The 23,737-nt window shown below is 39.0% G+C and overlaps 1 protein-coding gene across 1 annotated transcript; it reads left to right on the top strand.

The window, feature by feature from the left end:
* The first annotated feature begins 880 nt into the window (after positions 1 to 880).
* On the top strand, positions 881 to 23,718 carry LOC307177330 (protein SPO16 homolog). The gene is made up of 7 exons (XM_079904436.1): positions 881 to 1,042; positions 7,891 to 7,997; positions 20,239 to 20,332; positions 21,813 to 21,981; positions 22,381 to 22,459; positions 23,139 to 23,247; positions 23,349 to 23,718. The coding sequence occupies exons 2-7, from the start codon at positions 7,929 to 7,931 to the stop codon at positions 23,507 to 23,509; spliced, it is 681 nt and encodes a 226-aa protein (XP_079760562.1). The 5' UTR covers positions 881 to 1,042; positions 7,891 to 7,928; the 3' UTR covers positions 23,510 to 23,718.
* Positions 23,719 to 23,737: the final 19 nt, after the last annotated feature.

Here is a 23,737-nt window from a genome sequence, read left to right on the forward strand (position 1 = left end):
CAGAATGGACCCTTCTTTGCACTTGCCAGGTTCCCTACCACAACTGGAGTCTCTGCTCTCAACCCAGCCAAGTCTCCTTGTAGTATCACAGTTGGAGAGGGAACTGCTGTCCTGCACTCAGCCCACGGAGACCCTCCGATGCTTAATCTTGGATGTCTCCCCTACCCCTTTGCTATTAGCCTGCTCTGAAACATGAGGACCTTCCAAGGAGAGTCCTCCGGCCCACACCAGCTGCTGACTCAATTCCTTGAGCTCTCAAACCCAGAAGGTGTGGCTCCAGCCAGGTCCTGACTCTTGTAATAAGTTTTGCCATGACTTAACAAACTGTCCAGAGGCAGCAAAAGAGGGCACCAAATTATAATATCTGTTATAGGAAACTCCACACTTACAAAAGGGCTACCTCGGAATAATTAATCCACATTACAAGTGTGCACCAAAGGACTTTTTCCTGGAGCACTCTCCCCCATATTTTATAAAGTAAGACACAAATAGTTTTGCATTCTAGCCATTAGGCTCTAGGTAAATGGTGGCTTTTCTTTTTCTTTACTTTTGAATTTTTACACCAGTGCCTAATAACTTGCTGAGCTTCAGTTAGGTCTGAAAAAAATGGAGTCCCAAGAGGAAATACAAAGGCCTCTATAAGTTACATTTACGGCCATTAATGAAAATGTATTTTTACCATAATTTGGATAAACCAGAGGTCACCTTGATTTTATGTTCACAGTGGTACTACAAGAATTGAGCCTGAATTTAAGAAAATTGTGAAAAATCAACTGCAGGCAACTCAAACTAACATGAAAAATCCCTCGGCTTTTTCTTAATCTCTTACCGGTTGGAGCAAATTTTACGCTCTAAAGAGCGGGGCACGCCGGGCCGTGGTTCACGGGGTCTGCGGCTGCGCAGAAGCCCTGCGAGCAGACGGGGCCGAGGCAGCCGAGCGCAGAGAACACGCCTGGGCTTCCGGCTCCGCCCGCGGAGCTTCTCGCGAAAGGCTCTGGAAGTGTGGGAGCAGCGAAGCTGTTCTGGACGCCGTGCTGATCAGGTGTGTTTGCAGCCTTGGGGATGAGGCTGCCGAGAACGTGGTTCTTCGCGTTTTTCTTTCTTGGTTCTTTCCCAGTGTGGTTTTTCCTCACACGTGCCGAGATCAGATCTTTACCTCAGGGCTTTGGCGGGTGAGAAAGGATCCTCCCCAGCCTTTTCTTCCTTTGGGAATCGTGTGGAAAGGGGTTTTCTTGGGTTTTTCATGTAGGATTGTAGAAGTGCCTCCTTTTCCGAAGCTTTGTCTTCCACCCCTCGGATTTATATTTGACTTCGGGCGGTGTTCGTAACCTCTCCCCTCCTCCCACTCCCGAGAGCGGGAGAAAGTCCTAAAAAGAATCGAAGAGGGGCTTCCCTGGTGGCGCAGTGGTTGAGAGTCCGCCTGCCGATGTAGGGTACAAGGGTTCATGACCCGGTCCAGGAGGAACCCACGTGCCGCGGAGCAGCTGGGCCCGTGAGCCATGTCCGCTGAGCCTGCGCGTCCGGAGCCTGTGCTCCGCAACGGGAGAGGCCGCAAGAGTGAGAGGCCCACGTACCGCAAAAAAAAAAAAAGAATCGAAGAGGCCATGAAAACCACTGTAGGCCAGACTCCCACTTGATGACGGAGGAGACTGAACGGGTTAGCGATGTACAGGAGGTTGTTGTGCAATGTTAAATTTATTTAAATTTGAAAACTTGGGAAAGACAAAACCGTAATGACGGAAGCCCAGAATATTAGGGCCTTGGACCTGGCAAAGGCGTTAAGAGGCCATTGGGTCCAGCCTGATTTGCAGATGAGGGAACGGGCCACCTGGAGGTGTGGTGAGTGGCTCACAATCAGCGATGAGTGGGGCTTGGTTGCTAGTCTAAGAGCGTTTCCCCAGAGAGATTGAGGGAACCTTGCTGCCTCAGCCCTGTTTATCTGACGCGTTCTCAGTCGTTAATAGTACGCTTCTGGGGGTCTGCGACCCCAATTCCTTTCTCACTTATTAGTGCATAAAATTAGTTAACCTTCTAAGTTTAGTTAAATTAGTTAAAATTGTTTATTAAACCTGTATAGAGGGGTGTGAGGATTTAAATGACTGTACAGGTATGCCTTGGAGATATTGCAGGGTTTGGTTCCAGGCCTTAGCAATAAAGCGAGTTACATGAAGTTTTTTTGTTTCCTGGTGCATATTAAAGTTATTTCATACTATACTGTAGTCTGTTAAGTGTGCAGTAGCATTTTGTATCTAAAAAAATAATGTATGTACTTTCATTTTAAAGTAGTTTTTCAAAAGGTAATCATAGTCTGGGCTTCCCTGGTGGCGCAGTGGTTAAGAATCCTCCTGCCAATGCAGGGGACACGGGTTCGAGCCCTGGTCCGGGAAAATTCCCACATGCCGCAGAGCAACTAAGCCTGTGTGCCACAACTACTGAGCCCGCATGCCACAACTACTGAAGCCCGTGAGCCTAGAGCCCGTGATCCACAACAAGATAAACCACCGCAATGAGAAGACCATGCACCACAACGAGGAGTAGTCCCCACTCACCGCAGCTAGCAAAAGCCCGTGCGTAGTAACGAAGACCCAAGGCAGCCAAAAATAAATAAATAAAATATATTTATAAAAAAGAAAAAAGCTAATCATAGTCTGACAAGGCAGGGTTGCCACAAACCTTCAATTTGTCAAAAAAAATCAAAACAAACAAACAAAACCCACAGTATCTGCAAATCACAATAAAGGGAAGCAAAATAAAATGAGGTTTGCTTGTATGTTTTGTGGATGTATTATCAGGTGGATTGTTATTAGCTAGACAGTAAATTAAGTTGTATGGGAGGCAATAAAAATTTCAGTCCTTCCCCCAGACAGCCATTTACTCATTCATAAACAAAGTTTGAGTATCTACTTTGTGCCAGGTGTTGGAGGTACAGTATTGGATAAAACAGGTGTCTCTGCTCTCATAGAGCTGTTAACTTGTCATTCATTCATTCATGCAATGAATGAGGAAATTATAGAGCAGCTGGTTTCAACCCAGCAGGGAGAACTTTCTAATTATTAGAATTGTTCAAAAGGAGAATAAAATTGCCTTAGGAAATATTAGCTCACCATCACTGAACGTTACTTTCACTTGGATTAGTTGGTTTCTAAATTTTGCTTTAAACTAATTTTGTATTAAGTAACATGGAGATTATAAATTTGGTTGACATTAAGGAGATTATGATCTAGGGGAAATGAACTACGTTTATAAATAATTTTATGGGGCAAAATATGAGAAGTGCTTAACAGGTGTTGTAAGGTGGATTCTGAGGAAGGAGAGGTCTCATTTAGTTTGAGGGAGACAGAGATAGTTTCTTGCAGGAGGCAGAATTTCTAATGGGCCTTGAAGGAGAGGTAGGATTTTTTTTTAAATAAACTTTATTTTTTAGAACAGTTTTAGATTTACAGAAAACTTGAGATTCTACTTCACATTCCACTGCACATTGCATTACACTGCAATGTGAAGCCCGTGCACCACAACGAGGAGTAGGCCCTGCTCGCTGCAACTAGAGAAAGCCCATGCGCAGCAACAAAGACCCAACGAAGCCAAAAATAAATAAATTAAATAAATAAATTTATTTTAAAAAAATTTAAACAAAAGTATGAGGAATAAAGTAAAAAAAAATGCTTCTATGAACATTCTTATACAAGTCTCCTAGTACACATTGCATGCATTTCTTTTGAGTATATATTTAGGATTGGAATTGCTGGGTTATAATTTATGTGTATTTTCAACTTTAATAGATAATGCCTGTCAAGAACTGTGAAAGGTCTTTTTACTCTACTTGCAACCTAACAAGCTAACCTATTACCGTTTTATTAATGCTGGCAGAAGATAAAAGATGCCTGGATCAGAAACAAAAGATTTTTAAAATTTTGTGGCAGAAGCAGTAACCAAAGTTTCAGGTTCTTGTTCGTTCCTCTGGCCCCCAAATTCCGCAGGGGTGTGGGAATAACATAAGTAAACCTAGGTGAATATACATTCAATTGGTTATGTTAACAGAGAGAAACACTGAAGGGAAGAACACTTGTTAATTAGTAGTAACAAGCCTGCTTGCCTCATTCCTCAATGTTTATTGCAAGTGAAAAATGGCCCGGGTAAAGAGTAATCAGGGGCTTATATTTACATACCCAGCAAAAACATGCAGACACTAAAGGCCCCTCACAGATTATCTACCCCAATGATGCCTAATCATCTTCCAAAATGGTTATATCAATTTGCACTCTACCCATGTATAAGAGTTCTTGTTGCTTCATATCCTTATCCTTAGTTTTTTTTTTTTTTTAATTCTAAGTTTTGTCATTCTAATGCAGCTATTCTCAACAGGAGTTCTATGAGAGAATTAAACCTGTAGAACATGGTTTGAGTGATTATTTTCTCAATTCTACCAAAGTTGGTAGGTGACTAGTACCATTCTAGATGTACAGAAGAAAAGTAAAGTCATATCATGGATGTCTTAGGGAGGGCTTGGCACACTACGGCCCATGAGCCAAATCTGGCCCTCCACACTTGGAGCCAAGAATAGTTCTAGTTCAAGTGACTGGAAAAAAATCAAAGAAAAATAATACTTGTGACACATGAACATTATATTAAATTTATATCTTAGTGTCCATAAATAAAGTTTTAAGAAATACAGCCATGTTCATTTGTTTACTTATTATCTGTAGCTGCTTTCACACTACAATTGCAGAGTTGAGTCACTGCAACAGAGACTGTATGGCCCACAAAGTCTAAAATATTTACCCTCCAGCCTTTTACAAGAAAGCTTGCTGACCCCTGTCTTAGGGCATTAGAGCTTCATATCCCAGAACCCTAATTAAGAAGGCTGTCATGCGTACAAAATGATATCTCCTTGTGGTCTTAATTTGCATGTAATTTATCATTTTGAGTGTGATGTAAATTGAGTATTTAAAAGGTAAGTAGAATTTTGGCAGGCAGAGATCAGGGTGGTTGTTTCAGATGGAAGAAAATAGTATGGCATGGTAGTGAGGTGAGAAAGTATAGGGTTTCTTTGGTATAATGGGCAGGACTGACTATATAATTTGCAGGGCCAGTGTGAAATGAAAACATAAGATCTCTTGTTTAAAAATTAACATTTTCAAGACAGCAATAGGGGATAGTAGCAATAAGACAAGTACAGGATCCTTTTAAGTGTGGAGCCTTGTGTGACTCCACAGATTGCATGTCAGTGAAGCTGCCCATGTTAGTGGGAAGTAATTCTGGAAAGGAAACGTGGCATCAGTCTTTGGGGAGAGGAGCTTGAATACTAGGCTAAAGAATTTGGATTTGATTTCTTAAGCCTTAGGGAGCCATTAAAGTTTTCTGAACAGAACAGTAATCTATGGGCTTCCCTGGTGGTACAGTGGTTAAGAATCTGCCTGCCAATGCAGGCAACATGGGTTTGAGCCCTGGTCCAGGAAGATCCCACATGCAGTGGAGCAACTAAGCCCGTGTGCCACAACTACTGAAGCCCACATGCCGAGAGCCCGTGCTCTGCAACAAGAGAAGCCACCGCAATGAGAAGCCCGCACACCACAGCGAAGAGTAGCTCCTGCTTGCTGCAACTAGAGAAAGCCCACGCGCAGCAACGAAGACCCAATGCAGCCAAAAATAAATAAATTTTAAAAAAAAGAAGAGTAATCTAGTTATAAATTAAGTTTTAGGAAAATTATTTGGGAAGAGTTTGTAGAATAGATTTGAAAGGAGGCAAGACCAGTTAGGAGGTAAATATAGTAGCTTAGGCAAGAGGTAATAAACATGGTATTAATGAAAAAGGAAGAGGAAAAAGGAATAGATCTAACATTGGACTCATTCACTTTTTTTCTTTTTCTTTTATTGTGGAAAGAAATATAGTATAGATCTACCCTTTTAATAAATTTTAAGTATATATTATTGTTGACTATAGGTACAATGTTGTACAGCAGATCTCTAGAGCTTATTCACTCATAAAAGAAAATTACCCGATATAATAAAGGCCATATATGACAAGCCCACAGCTAATATCATACTCAAATGTGAAAAAGTGAAAAATTTTCCTCTAAGATCAGGAACAAGGCAGATGTGCCCACTTTCACTGTTTCTATTCACCATAGTACCAAAAGTCCTGGCCAGATCAGTTAGGCAAGAAAAAGAAATAAAAGGCATCCAAACTGGAAAGAAAGAGGTAAAACTGTCCCTGTTTGCAGATGACATGATCCTATAAAAAAACTGTTAGAACAAATATATCAATTCAACAAAGTTGCAGGATACAAAATCAACATATAAAAATCAGTTGCATTTCTATATAGGAACAGCAAACTATATGAAAAGGAAATTAGGAAAATAATCCCATTTACAAGAGCACCAAAAAGAATAAAATACTTAGGAATACATTTACCTAAGGAGGTGAAAGACTTGTACACTGAAAACTACAAAACTTGGATGAAAGAAGACACAAATAAATGGAAAGACATCTTGTGTCCATGGATTGGAAAACTTAATACTGTTAACATGTCCATTCTGCCCAAAGTGAACCCATTCATTTTCACTCTGTAGGTGTATATGACCTTTGCCACCATCCTCTCTCAGCCTGAATTTCCTAAAGTGTAAAATTATATAAATACTTTCTTTTCCTTTTCACATTTGTTGCTCAAAATCCAGCCCAAACTGAAGTTCAGTGTGAAATTTCTTGTGTTTTCCTTTGAGCATTCCTCATAAGATATATATATTTAAATATGTGTGTATACACATTCTCATTCCATTTCTAACTGACCTTTTGTTTTGTGATAGTTATGTCTCTACTCTGAGCAGCCTTTAATTTTATTATCAAGTTTGAATCACTTCAGTTTCCTCTCTCTCCTCTTGTTGCCACAAACTGCCTCTGCTGGAAGGAAAAGCCTGGTTTGTGGATGCCAATTAAATCAAATAACAAAATGTTTATAAACTGTCTACTGTGGACTAGTTTGGAAGAAGATCAAAAATTGAAATATCATTAGAGAAGACTTCATGGAAATGCTGGGTCTTCCTTCTTTAAGTTAATGCTCTGAAATGGGAACCATTGCTTTTAATAATTCTTAATAGGAAGCATAATATTGAATGAGCTTAATGTATAACAAGACATATTTTTTCAGTGTTAATTTTTTTTTTTTTTGGCTGTGTTGGGTCTTTGTTACTGTGCACAGGCTTCCTCTGGTTGCAGCAAGTGGGGGCTACTCTGTTAGAGTGCGCAGGCTTCTCATTGCAGTGGCTTCTCTTGTTGTGGAGCACGGGCTTTAGGCGCACGGGTGTCAGTAGTTGTGGTGCATGGGCTCAGTAGTTGCAGCGTGCGGGCTCTAGGGCATGCAGGCTTCAGTAGTTGTGGTGCATGGGCTCTAGAGCGCAGGCTCAGTAGTTGTGGTGCACAGGCTTAGTTGCTCCGTGGTATGTGGGATCTTCCCAGACCAGGGATCAAACCCACGTCCCCAGCATTGACAGGCGGATTCTGAACCACTGTGACACAAGGGAAGTCCCAATTTAAAAAAATATATATTTATTTATTTATTTGGCTGCACCAGATCTTAGTTGTGGCACATGGGATCTTCGTTGCCACGTGCGGAATCTTCATTGCCGCATGCAGGCTCCTTAGTTGCGGCATGCAGACTCTTAGTTGCGGCATGCAGGATCTAGTTCCCAGACCAGGGATGGAACCCAGGCCCCCTGCATTGCGAGTGCAGAGTCTTAACCACTGGACCACCAGGGAAGTCCCATTAGTGTCAAATTTTGACTTTCAAATATTCTTTAGAATGTCTCCATTACCCTAATTTTATTTCTTTCTGTAATTTACTCATTCATCAAGCAAACATTTCTATGTGTTCTTTTTGTTCTTATTTTTCTCAGATTGTTGGCACCACTAGAAGCTGGTTTGATACAGAGAGATGGCTGAAAGTGATGGAAAAGAAAAAATTAAATGGACAACCACCATTATTATTAGCTCATCGCTTAAGGTAAAAGAGGCATTTGGGCCATTGATCTTGAATTTAAAATTAAAAGCAATAGAACAATATTTTTAAATATCTTTAGCTTGATTATGCAAAGTTGTGTGAATCGGCAAGTACATAATCTAAAATGTGTTTTAAAGACAAATTATGAATGTCCCTGCATCCATTTTCCTACTTCTCTAAATATTTGAAGGTTGGAAATTTTCTAAGTTCCTTTTTTTTTTTTCTCACTAAGCCTATTCTAATAGAGATGTTAAGTGATTACAGAAACAATGCATATGCACATATATATTACTTAAGATTTTTTGAAAGGTAAACAACAGAAACTGATCTGTCTAGACTTAGTGGCCTTGGGAGGAGGCCGTCTCCCTACAGTTTGGATGGGGAGGGAATGGGAGTTGAATGCCTGAGGGCAGTTGGTCAGTCCACAACTGTTTTTAACTCCTCAGCCAACAGGATTTCTCCATTGCCCTGATGTTTATCTTATGGACACCACCTAATGTCTAGAATGAAGGGGCAAGAAATGATTATTCTATGGTAAAGAGAGAGGCTAGAATAAGACTCTGAATACGATCTGTTTTATTCACCCTATCCATTCACTGCTGCCTCAAGCTGCACTTTGCTCTGTTGGCTTTAGCCATCTAGCACCATACCAAATACCCATTTAAGACAGCCTCAAGGTTCATTGGAATTTTTCATGCTTCTTTTTGTTAGGTTTCTGGAATCCATATTTCTCTCTTGTTTCTTTAGCTTTTCCAGACTGATTTTGAGAGAGGGAGACAGCAACCCATGCTAATGTGCTTGTTTTGTGCTTTCTTTTCTTTTTTCTTTCCTTTTTGTCCCACCTTTTCTTTTCTTATTATTTATTTATTTTTTTATTTATTTGGTTGTGTTGAGTCTTAGTTGCGGGCATGTGGGATCTTCGTTGCAGCATGCAGGATCTTTCATTGTGGTGCGCAGGCTCTTCATTGTGGCACGCGGGCTTCTTTCTAGTTGTGGCGTGTGGGCTCCAGAGTGTGCAGGCTCAGTAGTTGTGGTGTGCAAGGCTCTAGAGCACACAGGTTTAGTTGCCCTGTGGCATGTGGGATCTTAGTTCCCCAACCAGGGATCGAACCTGTGTCACCTGCATTGGAAGGTGGATTCTTAACCACTGGACCACCAGGGAAGTCCCACCTTTTCTCTGTTTCTTTTTTCTCTTCTTTTTTGCCTCCTTTTGTATTGATTGGTAATTTTTTCTCATTTTTTTCTTAACTAGCTTTGAAACTAGCTAGTTTCTTAACTAGCTTTGAGGTAATTTTTTCTCAACTAGCTTTGAATAGTTTTTTTCTTAGCTGGCTTTAAACAGCTCTATTTATGTTTTTTAATAGTTACCCTAGAAAATTTAACATGTATACTTAGCCCCACAAAATCCAAAGTAAATAATTATTTTTATCTTCCTCTTAAATGACAAACAAATCTTAGAACACTAATTCCAATCACCCTTTTCTGTATTATATTTTGTTATCATATACGGTTTAATTCTATCAATTTTTTAACTCAACAAAGTGCTATTATTTTCTAAAGTTAGCATTTGTTTAGATTTACTCATGTCTTTGTTACTTTCTTTGTTCTTCTTTTCTTCTTTTGGCTCAGACCTTCCATTTTGGATCATTTTATTTTTTATCTGAAGAATATAATTTAGAAATTATCTAAATGAGGATCCTCTCAGTTTTTGTTAGTATCCAAATACAGTTGACCCTTGAACAACGTGGGGTTATAGGCAGTGACTCCCTCACTCCCTCCCTCAAAACTTCAAATGTTTAACTTTACATTTGGCCCACTGTATCAGCAGTTCTGCATGCAAGGATTCAACCAACCTCAGATTGTATAGTACCTGTATTTATAGAAAAAAATCCACATAGAAGTGGATCCACACATTTCAAACCTGTGTTGTACAAGGATCAACTATATTTTTGTCTTCCCCTTGATCTTGCAAGATGTTTTAAAATCACTTTAATTCAGGGACAACTTACATACAATAAAATACACACATTTTAAATGTACAGCTTAATGAATTTTGACAAATGTGTATACCTGTGTAACCATCACCCCAATCAAAATATATAGAACATTTTCGTCACTCCAGAAAGTTCCTTCATGCCCTTTTGTAGTCAGTCCTTTTCCAGTTCCCCACCTCAAGCAACCATTGGTCTGATTTATCACTATAACTAGTTTTGCCTGTTGTAGAACTTCATATAAATGGAATGATACAGTTTGTACTCTTGTGTCTGGCTTCTTGCATTAAGCATAATGCTTTTGAGATTCATCCATGTTGTTACATATAACAATAATTTGTTATCTTTTCTTTGCTGGGTAGTAGTGTGTTGTATGAGTGTATGCCAGTGTATCTATTCACTAATAGATATTTGGTTTGTTTCCAATTTTTGGCTATTATGAATTAAGCTGCTCTGAACATTCATGTATGTCTCTGTTAAGACGTGTTTGAATTTCTCTTATAAATACCTAATAATGGAACTGCTGGGTCGTATGATGAGTGTATGTTTATAAGAGATTACAAACTGTTTTTCAAAGTTCACTACAAATGAACACTGAATCCATTTAACTGTATACCTATACTAAAACTAAATGCAGGGATTATGGTTTTATATTCCCATCAGCAATGTATAAGAGTTCAAGTTGCTCCAAGTTGAAAGATATTTTCCACTAGATTTACAGATATTTTCTCTCAGTGTACTGAAAATATATTCACTGGATTCTGTTGTTTTTTCTTTTGTTTGTTTTGTTTTGTTTTAACTTTTTTTTTAATATCTTCATTGGAGTATAATTGCTTTACATTGTTGTGTTAGTTGCTGCTATATAACAAAGTGAATCAGCTATACATATATCCCCATATCCCTTCCCTCTTGCCTCTCCCTCCCACTGTCCCTATCCCACCCCTCTAGGTGGTCACAAATCACCGAGCTGATCTCCCTGTGCTATGCGGCTGCTTCCCACTAGCTATCTATTTGACATTTGGTAGTGTATATATGTCAGTGCCACTCCTTCACTTCATCTCAGCTTCCCCTTCCCCATGTCCTCAAATCCATTCTCTACGTCTACGTCTTTATTCCTGTCCTGCCCCTAGGTTCTTCAGAATATATATATATATTTTAGATTCCATACATATATGTTAGCATACAGTATTTGTTTTTCTCTTTCTGACTTACCTCACACTGTATGACAGACTCTAGGTCCATCCACCTCACTACAAATAACTCACTTTCGTTTCTTTTTATGGCTGAATAATATTCCATTGCATACATGTGCCACATCTTCTTTATCCATTCATCTGTCGATGGACATTTAGGTTGCTTCCATGTCCTGGCGATTGTAAATAGAGCTGCAGTGAACATTGTGGTACATGACTCTTTTTGAATTGTGGTTTTTTCAGGGTATATGCCCAGTAGTGGGATTGCTGGGTTATATGGTAGCTCTATTTTTAGTTTTTTAAGGAACCTCCATACTGTTCTCCATAGTGGCTGCATCAATTTACATTCCCACCAATAGTGCAAGAGGGTTCCCTTTTCTCCACACCCTCTCTAGCATTTATTGTTTGTAGATCTTTTGATGATGGCCGTTCTGACTGGTATGAGGGGATACCTCATTGTAGTTTTGATGTGCATTTGTCTAATGATTAGTGACGTTGAGCATGCGTTCATGTGCTGTTGGCAATCTGTATATCTTCTCTGGAGAAATGTCTATTTAGGTTTTCTGCCCATTTTTGGATTTTTTTTTTGTTTTTTGGATATTGAGCTGCATAAGCTGTTTGTATATTTTGGAGATTAATCCTTTGTCAGTTGCTTCGTTTGCAAATATTTTCTCCCATTCTGAGGGTTGTCTTTTCGTCTTGTTTATGGTTTCCTTTCCTGTGCAAAAGCTTTTTTTTTTTTTTTTTTTTTTTTTTGCGGTACACGGGCCTCTCACTGTTGTGGCCTCTCCCGTTGAGGAACACAGGCTCCGGATGCGCAGGCTCAGTGGCCATGGCTCACGGGCCCAGCTGCTCCGCAGCATGTGGGATCGTCCTGGACCGGGACACAAACCCGTGTCCCCTGCATCGGCAGGCGGACTCTCAACCACTGCGCCACCAGGGAAGCCCTGTGCAAAAGCTTTTAAGTTTCATTAGGTCCCATTTGTTTATTTTTGTTTTTATTTCAGTTTCTCTAGGAGGTGGGTCAAAAAGGATCTTACTGTGATTTATGTCATAGAGTGTTCTGCCTGTGTTTTCCTCTAAGAGTTTTATAGTTTCTGGCCTTACATTTAGGTTTTTAATCCATTTTGAATTTATTTTTGTGTATGGTGCTAGGGAGTGTTCTAATTTCATTCTTTTACATGTAGTTGTCCAGTTTTCTCAGCACGACTTATTGAAGAGGCTGTCTTTTTTCCATTGTATATTCTTGCCTCCTTTATCAAAGATAAGGTGACCATAGGTGTGTGGGTTTATCTCTGGGCTATCCTGTTCCATTGATCTATATTTCTGTTTTTGTGCCAGTACCATACTGTCTTGAATACTGTAGCTTTGTAGTATAGTCTGAAGTCAGGGAGCCTGATTCCTCCAGCTCCATTTTTCTTTCTCAAGATTGCTCTGGCTAAAACTTCCAAAACTATGTTGAATAATAGTGGTGAGAGTGGACATCCTTGTCTTGTTCCTGATCTTGGTGGAAATGGTTTCAGGTTTTCACCATTGAAAACGATATTGGCTGTGGGTTTGTCATATATGGCCTCTATTCTGTTGCAGTAAGTTCCCTCTATGCCTATTTTCTGGAGGGTTTTTATCATAAATGGGTGTTGAATTTTGTCAAAGGCTTTTTCTGCATCTATTGAGATGATCCTATGGTTTTTATCCTTCAATTTGTTAATATGGTGTATCACATTGATTGATTTGTGTATATTGAAGAATCCTTGCATTCCTGGGATAAACCCCACTTGATCATGGTGTATGGTCCTTTTAATGTGCTGTTGGATTCTGTTTCCTAGTATTTTATTGAGGATTTTGCGTCTATGTTCATCAGTGATGTTGGCCTGTAGTTTCCTTTCTTTGTGACATCATCTGGTTTTGGTATCAGAGTGCGGGTGGCCTCGTAGAATGAGTTTGGGAGTGTTCCTCCCTCTGCTATAGTTTGGAAGAGTTTGAGAAGCATAGGTGTTAGCTCTTCTCTAAATGTTTGATAGAATTTGCCTGAGAATCCATCAGGTCCTGGGCTTTTCTTTGCTGGAAGATTTTTAATCAAATCTCAATTTCAGTGCTTGTGATTCGTCTGTTTATATTTTCTCTTTCTTCCTGGTTCAGTCTCAGAAGTTCTGCTTTTCTACGAATTTGTCTATTTCTTCCAAGTTGTCCATTTTATTGGCATATAGTTGCTTGTAGTAATCTCTCATGATCTTTGTATTTCTGCACTGTCAGTTGTTACTTCTCTTTTTTTATTTCTAATTCTATTTGAGTCTGTTTGAGTCTTCTCCTTTTTTTTCTTGATGAGTCTGGCTAATGGTTTATCAATTTTGTTTATCTTCTCCAAGAACCAGTTTTTAGTTTTATTAATCTTTGCTATTGTTTCCTTCATTTCTTTTTCATTTATTACTGATCTGATCTTTATGATTGCTTTCCTTCTGCCAACTTTGGGAGCTTTTTTGTTCTTCGTTCTCTAATTGCTTTAGGTGTAAGGTTATGTTGTTTATTTGAGATGTTTCTTGTTTCATAAGGTAGGATTGTGTTGCTATAAACGTCCCTCTTAGAACTGCTTTTGCTGCATCCCATAGGTTTTGGGTCATCGTGTTTTCATTGTCATTTGTTTCTAGGTACTTTTTGATTTCATCTTTGATTTCTTCAGTGATCTCTTGGTTATTAAGCAGTGTATTGTTTAGCCTCCATGTATTTGTACTTTTTAGAGATTTTTTCCTGTAATTGATATCTAGTCTCATAGCATTGTTGTCAGAAAAGATACTTGATATGTTTTCAATTTTCTTAAATTTACCAAGGCTTAATTTGTGACCCAAGATATGATCTATCCTGGAGAATGTTCCATGAGTACTTGAGAAGAAAGTGTATTCTGTTGTTTTTGGATGGAATGTCCTATAAATATCAATTAGGTCCATCTTGTTTAATGTATCCTTTAAAGCTTGTGTTTCCTTATTTATTTTCGTTTTGGATGATCTGTCCATTGGTGAAAGTGGGGTGTTAAAGTCCCCTACAATGATTGTGTTACTGTCGATTTCCCCTTTTATGGCTGTTAGCATTTGCCTTATGTATTGAGGTGCTCCTATGTTGGGTGCATAAATATTTACAATTGTTGTATCTTCTTCTTGGATCGATCCCTTGATCATTATGTAGTATTCTTCTTTGTCTCATGTAATAGTCTTTATTTTAAAGTCTATTTTGTCTGATATGAGAATTGCTACTCCAGCTTTCTTTTGATTTCCATTTGCATGGAATGTCTTTTTCCATCCCCTCACTTTCAGTCTGTATGTGTCCCTAGGTCTGAAGTGTGTCTCTTGTAGACAGTATGTATACGGGTTTTGTTTTTGTATCCATTCAGCCAGTCTACGTCTTTTGGTTGGAGCATTTAATCCATTTACATTTAAGGCAATTATCGATATGTATGTTCCTATTACCATTTTCTTAATTGTTTTGGGTTTGTTATTATAGGTCTTTTCCTTCTCTTGTGTTTCCTGCCTAGAGAAGTTCCTTTAGCATTTGTTATAAAGCTGATTTGGTGGTGCTGAATTCTCTTAGCTTTTGCTTGTCTGTAAAGTTTTTAATTTCTCCATCAAATCTGAATGAGATCCTTGCTGGGTAGAGTAATCTTGGTTATAAGTTTTTCCCTTTCATCACTTTCAATATGTCCTGCCACTCCCTTCTGGCTTGCAGAGTTTCTGCTGAAAGCTCAGCTGTTAACCTTGTGGGGCTTCCCTTGCATATTATTTGTTGTTTTTCCCTTGCTGATTTTAATATGTTTTCTTTGTATTTAATTTTTGATAGGTTGATTAATATGTGCCTTGGCATGTTTCTCCTTGGATTTATCCTCTCTGTACTTCCTGGACTTGATTGACTATTTCCTTTCCCATATTAGCGGAGTTTTCAACTATAATCTCTTGAAATATTTTCTCAGTCCCTTTCTTTTTCTCTTCTTCTTCTGGGACCCCTATAATTCGAATGTTGTTGTGTTTAATGTCCAAGAAGTCTCTGAGACTGTCCTCAATTCTTTTCATTCTTTTTTCTTTATTCTTCTCTGCAGTAGTTATTTCCACTATTTTATCTTCCAGGAAACTTATCCTTTCTTCTTCCTCAGTTATTCTACTATTGCTTCCTTCTAGAGAATTTTTAATTTCATTTATTGTGCTGTTTATCATAGTTTGTTTGTTCTTCAGTTCTTCTTTGTCCTTGTTGAACATTCATGTATTTTCTCCATTCTATTTCCAAGATTTTGGCTCATCTTTACTATCATTACTCTGAATTCTTTGTCAGGTAGACTGCCTATTTCCTCTTCATTTTTTTTGTCTGGTGGGTTTTTACCGTGCTCCTTTGTCTGCTGTGTGTTTCTCTGTCTTCTCATTTTGCTTAACTTATTGTGTTTGGGGTCTCCTTTTCACAGGCTGCAGGTTTGTGGTTCCCATTGTTTTTGGTGTCTGCCCCCAGTGGGTAAGGTTGGTTCAGTGGGTTGTGTAGCCTTCCTGGTGCAGGCGACTAGTGCCTGTGTTCTGGAGGAAGAGGCTGGATCTTGTCTTTCTGGTGAGCAGGACCACGTCCGGTGGTGTGTTTTGGGGTGTCTGTGACCTTATTATAATTTTAGGCAGTCTCTCTGCTAATGGGTGGGGTTGTGTTCCTGTCTCGCTAGTTGACTGGCATAGGGTGTCCATCACTGTAGCTTCCTGCTCGTTGAGTGGAGCTGGGTCTTAGTGTTTAGAGGGAGATTTCTGGGAGAGCTCTCGCCGTTTGATATTACGTGGAGCCAAGAGGTCTGTGGTGGACCAGTGTCCTTTACTTGGCTCTCACACCTCACAGGCACAGGCCTGACACCCAGCCGGAGCACCAAGACTGTCAGCCACACGGCTCAGAAGAAAAGGGAGAAAAAAAGAAGGAAAGAAAAATATAATAAAGTTATTAAAATAAAAATTATTAATTAAATAATTAAAAAATAATAGTAAAAAGAAAAGAAAATAGAAAGAAAGAAGAAAGCAACCAAACCAAGAAACCAAATCCACCAATGATAACAAGTGCTAAAAGCTATGCTAAAAAAAAAAACCAAAAACAAAACCAAAAAAAACCCATAAATGGACAGAGAGAACCGTAGGACAAATGGTAAAAGCAAAGCTATACAGACAAAATCACACAAAGAAGCATACACATACACACTCACAAAAAGAGAAAAAGGAAAAAAAAAAATATATCATTGCCCCTGAAGTCCACCATCTCAATTTTGGGATGATTCGTTGTCTAGTCAGGTACTCCACAGATGCAGGGTACATCAAGTTGATTGTGGAGCTTTAATCCGCTGCTCCTGAGACTGCTGAGAGATTCCCTTTCTCTTCTTTGTTCACACGGCTCCTGGGGTTCAGCTTTGGATTTGGCCCCGCCTCTGTGTGTAGGTCGCCTGGGCGTCTGTTCTTCGCTCAGACAGGATGGTGTTAAAGGAGCAGCTGATTCGGGGGCTCTGGCTCACTCAGGCTGGGGGGAGGGAGGGGTACGGAATGCAAGGTGAGCCTGCAGCGGCAGAGGCCGTCATAACATTGCACCAGCCTGAGGCGCGCCGTTCGTTCTCCAGGGGAAGTTGTCCCTGGATCACAAGACCCTGGCAGTGGCGGGCTGCACAGCCTGGCAGTGGCCAGGCTCCCTGGAGGGGAGGTGTGGCTAGTGACCTGTGCTTGCACACAGGCTTCTTGGTGGCTGCAGCAGCAGCCTTAGCATCTCATGCCTGTCTCTGGTATCCGCGCTGATAGCCGCGGCTCACGCCCATTTTTGGAGCTTGTTTAGGTGGTGCTCTGAATCCCCTCTCCTCGTGCACCCCGAAACAATGGTCTCTTGCCTCTTAGGCAGCTCCAGACTTTTTCCCGGACTCCCTCCCGGCTAGCTATGGCGCACTAGCACCCTTCAGGCTGTGTTCACGCAGCCAACCCCAGTCCTCTCCCTCGGATCTGACCTCAGAAGCCTGAGCCTCGGCTCCCAGCCCCCACCCGCCCTGGTGGGTGAGCAGAAAAGCCTCTTGGGCTGGTGAGTTCTGGTCAGCACTGATCCTCTGTGCGGGAATCTCTCCACTTTGCCCTCTGCACCCCGTTGCTGCGCTTTTCTCCATGGCTCTGAAGCTTCCCCACTCCGCCACTCGCAGTCTCTGCCCGCGAAGGGGCTTGCTAGTGTGTGGAAACTTTTCCTCCTTCACAGCTCCCTCCCAGTGGTGCAGGTCCCATCCTTATTCGTTTGTCTCTGCTTTTTCTTTTTTCTTTTGCCCCACCCAGGTACATGGGGAGTTTCTTGCCTTTTGGGAAGTCTGAGGTCTTCTGCCAGCGTTCAGTAGGTGTTCTGTAGGAGTTGTTCCACATGTAGATATATCTCTGATGTATTTGTGGGGAGGAAGGTGATCTCCATGTCTCACTCCTCCACCATCTTGAAGGTCTCCCTCAGTGTTTCCCAGTCTTATTTGAATAAGGAACATTTTTTAATATCTCATGGGACTAATATTTAATGAAACATAATTTGGAAAATCTAGTCTTAGCTCCTTGTTATGTTGAAAACTTAACTCTTGAACTTACCTATTTTTTTGTAATTCAGTACTTTCTAATTTTAACTTTACTATTTTCTTCTATTTTCTTTATACTTCTCTTAGTTGGCTCCTGGATAGGATAGAATTGAAATTCATCAGCGTGGCATACATGGTCCTAATTATCTGCCATCAGTTATTCCTAACACTGTCTCCAAATTAACTGACTCATACACAACTAACACACTTAAAGGAATCATACTTTCAGGTCTGAATGCCTTTGTCTATGTTTTCTGTCTACGTTCTTCTCACATTTGTCTTCTTCTTTCACTTGTCTGCTTAATAAACTGTTTTCCATTTAAAAGATTTGCCTCGGGCTTCCCTGGTGGCGCAATGGTTGAGAGTTGCCTGCTGATGCAGGGGACACGGGTTTGTGCCCCGGTCCAGGAAGATCCCACATGCCACGGAGCAGCTGGTCCCGTGAGCCATGGCCGCTGAGCCTGCGCGTCCGGAGCCTGTGCTCCGCAACGGGAGAGGCCACGACAGTGAGAGGCCCGCATACCGCAAAAAAAAAAAAGATTTGCCTCAAATTTTATGAAACTTTCCTGACTCATATCTGTTACATCCTTTTATATAGTTTCTGGTTCTTTGCCAAAATTCTTAACCTTGCCTTTCATCTCCTTGAACATAGTAAACAGCTATTTTAAAGTATATACATGGTATCTTTACTATATGTATCCCCTATGACTGCTTCTATTACCTGTTGTTTTTCATAGTTCTCTTTCATGTAATTTTGTTTTTGAATGTCTGATTATTTTTAACTGTGTGTTGGAATTTGTATTTGAAAAATTGTTTGTGGAAATAATTTGAGGCCTAGAATAGTTTTACATTCCTCTAGAGAAAACTTAATTCTGCGAGAGAATTAAACCTCTAATGTCCTAAGCAGGGTTGCCAGATAAAATACAGGACACTCAGTTAAATCTGAGTTTCAGATAAACAATGAATTTAGTGTAAGTTCATCCCAAATATTGCACAGGACATACTTATATCAAAAAATTATGTTGTTTATATGAAATTCAAATTTAACTGGATGTTCTATTTTTTTATTTGCTAATCTGGCAACCCAAGCCCTAAGGCTTCTATTGTATGTAATAAAGGAGCTTATCTCCTGTTCATTTAGAGGATACTAGTTATGTGAGAATTGAGAAAATCATCATTCAGATAATTTTCTTTGTTCTGTAGTTGAAATGAGGAGACCTAATTGAGAAGGGTCCCTCTAGGGAGTGCTTCTGCAAGGTACTTGGGAGCACTAGTAATACAGTATCACTTTAATACAATTTTAAGGATTGAAATGGTTTGAAGCTAGGCGGCAGCCCCTGTGAGAGCTGTTCTACTTTTGTCAAAAGCTCTGTTCAGCCTCTCGTCTCTCTTCCTGAACTGACAGATGCCCTCAGGAAAAAAAATCACCTAAGTGCTGATCTCTTATCTTTGAATTTCTGTATAGGTCTTGGTCCTGTAAGTTTTCACTATCCTGCTAACTCTCTGATGCATTCAAGATTTTTTAAACTTTCCAGCTTTTCTAGTTGCCTTCAGCAGGAGGGTTGGCCTAAATTACTTAATCTGCCATCACTGGACTCAATGTGTAATTTTAAAACAGCAGAAGAAAACTCATGCGAAGAGTCTTTATTGAACTCTAGGTCAGGATCTGTTTGAGTACCATAAAATACTCTTTTTAGGAAGGAAGGGAATCAAGTATTCTATATCTAGAATACTTGATATTCTAGATATATTTAAGTATGCTTAAAATATACATGTTCTGAAGCTAAATATAAAGTTTATATAAGGGATTTTTATCTACTTGGAGACTAACAAGCTTGAGTTTTAACCAATTCATAAATAGTATAAACCACGTCTATTTTAGTGCTTTGGGTAATATCTAATTACGTGGGTAGAATAGGAAATTAGATGAATTTTGAAACGCTTAGTATTTAAACCAAAAGTCCTATTGCTGTCTTCATGTTTTCTAACTCACCTAAGGCTTAAAACATTTGAAAAGTATACTAAAAGTAACTGTAATGTAAACATGAATTGGAGAATTGGTTGTCTCCTTGTGGTACTGTGTATGGCACTTCATGGTTCTGTCAACCATCTAAGAAACACACCACCATACACCTTCTATTTATACATTAATGCATGTCAGAATCCATCTTCAAGTTTTCAGAGAAGTTTGTGTTTGCTCTTATAGTTTAATTCTTTAATACTGTCCTTATTTTCTTCCCTAAGTAACGTAACTAGTACACAACTCATTTCCAAACCACAGTGTGTTTCAAAACTAAATATTTTTACCTTTTTTTAAAGTTTTTTTCTCCATAGAGAGCACATTTGGTATCTCTGTTGATGATCAAATCTGTAAGTGGTATAGTTATAAAAGAAGCTATTAAACTTATTTTAATTTTTTGATTAGCTTTAATTAAACTCTTTAAAACATGTCTTAAGTTTGTATTTCTGAAAATTTTTTTAAGAGTTATGAAGTTGCAACCGCCCTAGAAAATCGAAGCCATAAGGTTCGGTATTCAGATTCAGTGGAAAATGGATCAATTATATTTTCTCTTTCTGGTACAGTATATTTGCTAACTTCCTTGATTTAAGTTTCTTAATAAATAAGTAAGTGTAAATTCTAATAATTTGGTAGTTCAGTAACTAAGTAATAAGCTTAAGGTGTTACCTTTTGGGAGAGGTAAATGTATAAAACTTTGTTACTGCTGCAAAAGCAGTACATATGGCCAATTACAAAATATATTCCTTTTTAGATTACAATTGTTGAACTAAAGCTGAACCAGTGGAGTCTGGTAGAGGATGGTACAAACTACTTGCTTTGGAACGAAGTTGAAAATAGAACAAAGCCACCCTCTGCAACAGTCAATACTTAAAATAATATTACCCATATTAACAGAGGCCAACATCACGATATTGGTCAAAATCCATATACAAAAACAATATAGAAGAATGTTTTTCATGATTTTGTACAAGAGTTTGCTGAACATAATATTGATATAAACAAATACTAATTAAAGGAAACAAATGGGGACAAATGTTTCTGAAATCATAAAACTGTACAACTGTGAGTCATGGGCAAAGTACAGGAAGGAATTAGATTAGGATATGAGAAAGCTAGGGACATGGGAAGGAGGCAGCTCCACTTGTGCTTGGAAAATGACAGAAGTGATAAAAAAAAAACATGGAGGTGAAGGATTTTATTAGGATGGTTACAAACAGACCTGTACTCTAGCAGAGATTTTGGAAGACAGGCACTTTCAAAAGCTCCTAGAAATAGACCTCCAGGCTAAAAATGGCCCAACCTCAAATTCATCTTTCCCGGTTGAATAGAGAGCCCTATATGCATTCTCTTATTTAATCCTTTCAACAAACCTATCAAAGAACTATTATTCCAACCTTACAGATGAAGAAATTTAGGTTCAGAGATATTATATAAATTTTTAGCTCAGGTTGATTCAATTAGTATAATCACATAGTAGCTTTCCTCAAATTGTGTCCTCCCCTCATCTTTTAAAGAGCTAAGTAGATTGTTTCCCTTCTGGACCATTCTTATAGGCCTGATACTGTTTCAGAGATCCTAGATATCTGCTTACTGTTTTAATTTATAGTTTATGTTCTGATATAAAAGATTCTCCAAGAAATAACTAAAGGCTTGCTTAAAACAACTTTTCTTTAGTTGATTTCCAGCTTTTAAAAATCATAACATGAAAAATTAACATGTAACTAAAATTAGGCATTACTTTCATTGTGGACAGTGCCTTAGAGTAAAAAAAAAAAAAAAAAAAAAGGTTACTGACCAAGAAAGGGTTTTTCCCTTAAATATTTAATCTTTTATATACAGAGCACTTCAAAGAACTACCTAATTATTTTGTCATGTAAAACTTTCATTATGGTAATTTCCATTTGTTATGGGTTTAGGGCCTGGACACTTACAGCTATGTTTTACTTATAGTTATTTTTGTTGATTTTACTGAGTTTACAAGAAAAAATTTTATCAGTATGACGAAGTGACATTTTATATTACACTCACCTTTCCTAGGAGTTGCATTTTTATTGATGGATGCTAAAAAATGCTTTATGTCTGCTGAAGAAACATTTCTAGCCAAAATTGAGAAGTTTATTAACATTCACCGAAATAGTTTTTTGGTTCTGTCTGCTGCCCTGCATGGGCCTGAGGAATGGAAACTGATGTTCAGGATTCAGCAGAGGTATGGACAACAGCACTACAGACCTATTTTCCTGAAATTATTTTATTTACTTCGATTCTGAATTATATTAGGCAAGCGAATTATGTTTTTCCAAAAGGTAAACTTTATAATGTTAACCTGTCCTATTTAATAAAATGCAGGCCAAATAGCTAGTCTGTGAATCAGGGTGACAATTTCAGAGTGCATGCTGATTTATGGGATTCTCCAGCAAGACTAAATCAGAAGTGAACACTTCTTAGTCAATTAACTTCTGGCTGTAAAGCCATATCAAATCCTCTGTGGAATAAGGCAGGCATGAATGAATAAACAAATGACAAACAATAAGAGGTTTGTCTCTTCTTTCCACTTAACAGATGTAAGTCATATCAACTATTTAACTTTTGAATTTTTTTTTTCCAGATTCCTGGGTAGTAACCTACGGATACTTCCAGTACACAACACAATAAATGCTATTAATCTTATGTGCACCATAGCTAAGGTAAGTCACCTGAGGAAAATGACATACATACATACACACTGATACACTTTAAGGTTCTTGACTTCAAAATGCACACCCTCTTCGGTAGAACTGACAAATATTCTACTTCTGTTCCCCTCAGAGAAGTTGCTATTTCCAACACATGCAACTCTTTCCCAAGCCTGAACTTAGCCTCTCAAGTCTTCTCAATTTATTTCCAGTACCAACTACCAGGATCACTCATTTAGGGCCAAAAGAGCATTTGGCCATATATATACAGTGTTGGCCCTATTGGTTACTTAAATCTTCTTTCAAATTCTAAAGTTATAAATATTGGTAGTCATGAACTGTCAGAGTGCATACATACTATTTTATAACTTCACTGGTTATCCACTTTCTTTTCATACTTATTCTCCTCTGTAAAGTGTGCTCCCAACTCCCACAGGCAGAGTTAGGTGTTCCTTACTCTTATACTTGGAACAGATCTCTGTTGAAGCAATTCTTAATAGTATTCTATTTTTTGGCTTGCACATCTGAAATCTCTTAAAGACAGAGATCAGGTATTTTTCTATTACTCTAATAACCCATACACCATACTGATTGATGCTTGTTGAATAAATAATGTTAGGTATTTTATGATGTGACCCTGTAAAAATACCTTATTTCTCAAATAATATTGCATGTTTATATCTTCTTCCAGATCACCTCCAAACCACACATAGATAGCATCTGCTACAGAATGATAACAACTAAAGCTTACATCATTGAGCAAAGTCCAGTTTGGAAAACACTTCAAAAGATAAAACTGGGTAGTGATACATTTAACCCAAATTAAATTATCAATTACAAATGTTCTTTTGGAAGAATATTAAAATAAAATACATACAATTAAAAATGATTTTATTTTCAGGAGTTCTGTTACTTCCTTTAATAATGTTCAGAAAAGAGACTTCCCTGGTGGCACAGTGGTTGGGCAACCGTCTGCCAATGCAGGGTACGCGGGTTCAATCCCTGGTCCAGGAGGATCCCACATGCCACGGAGCAACTAACCCCGTGCGCCATAACTACTGAGCCTGCATGCCACAACTACTGAAGCCCGCACGCCCTAGAGCCCATACGCCACAACTACTGAGCCCACGCACCACAAATACTGAAGCCTGTGCGCTCTAGGGCCCACGTGTCGCAACTGCTGAGCTCACGTGCCACAACTGCTGAGCTCACGTGCTGCAACTACTGAAGCTTGTGTGCACCCAGACCCTGTGCTCTGCAACAAGAGAAGCCACCACAATGAGAAGCCCA

This window comes from Stenella coeruleoalba (assembly GCF_951394435.1).
Source record: "Stenella coeruleoalba genome assembly, chromosome: 1".
NCBI lineage: Eukaryota > Metazoa > Chordata > Mammalia > Artiodactyla > Delphinidae > Stenella > Stenella coeruleoalba.

Bases quoted from the DNA above. Each gene is read 5' to 3' on its own strand.
- LOC307177330 (XM_079904436.1), top strand. From the start codon at position 7,929: ATGGCTGAAAGTGATGGAAAAGAAAAAATTAAATGGACAACCACCATT. The intron at 20,333-21,812 runs GTACAGTATATT...CACCTTTCCTAG, and splicing joins AATTATATTTTCTCTTTCTG to GAGTTGCATTTTTATTGATG. The intron at 22,460-23,138 runs GTAAGTCACCTG...ATCTTCTTCCAG, and splicing joins TTATGTGCACCATAGCTAAG to ATCACCTCCAAACCACACAT.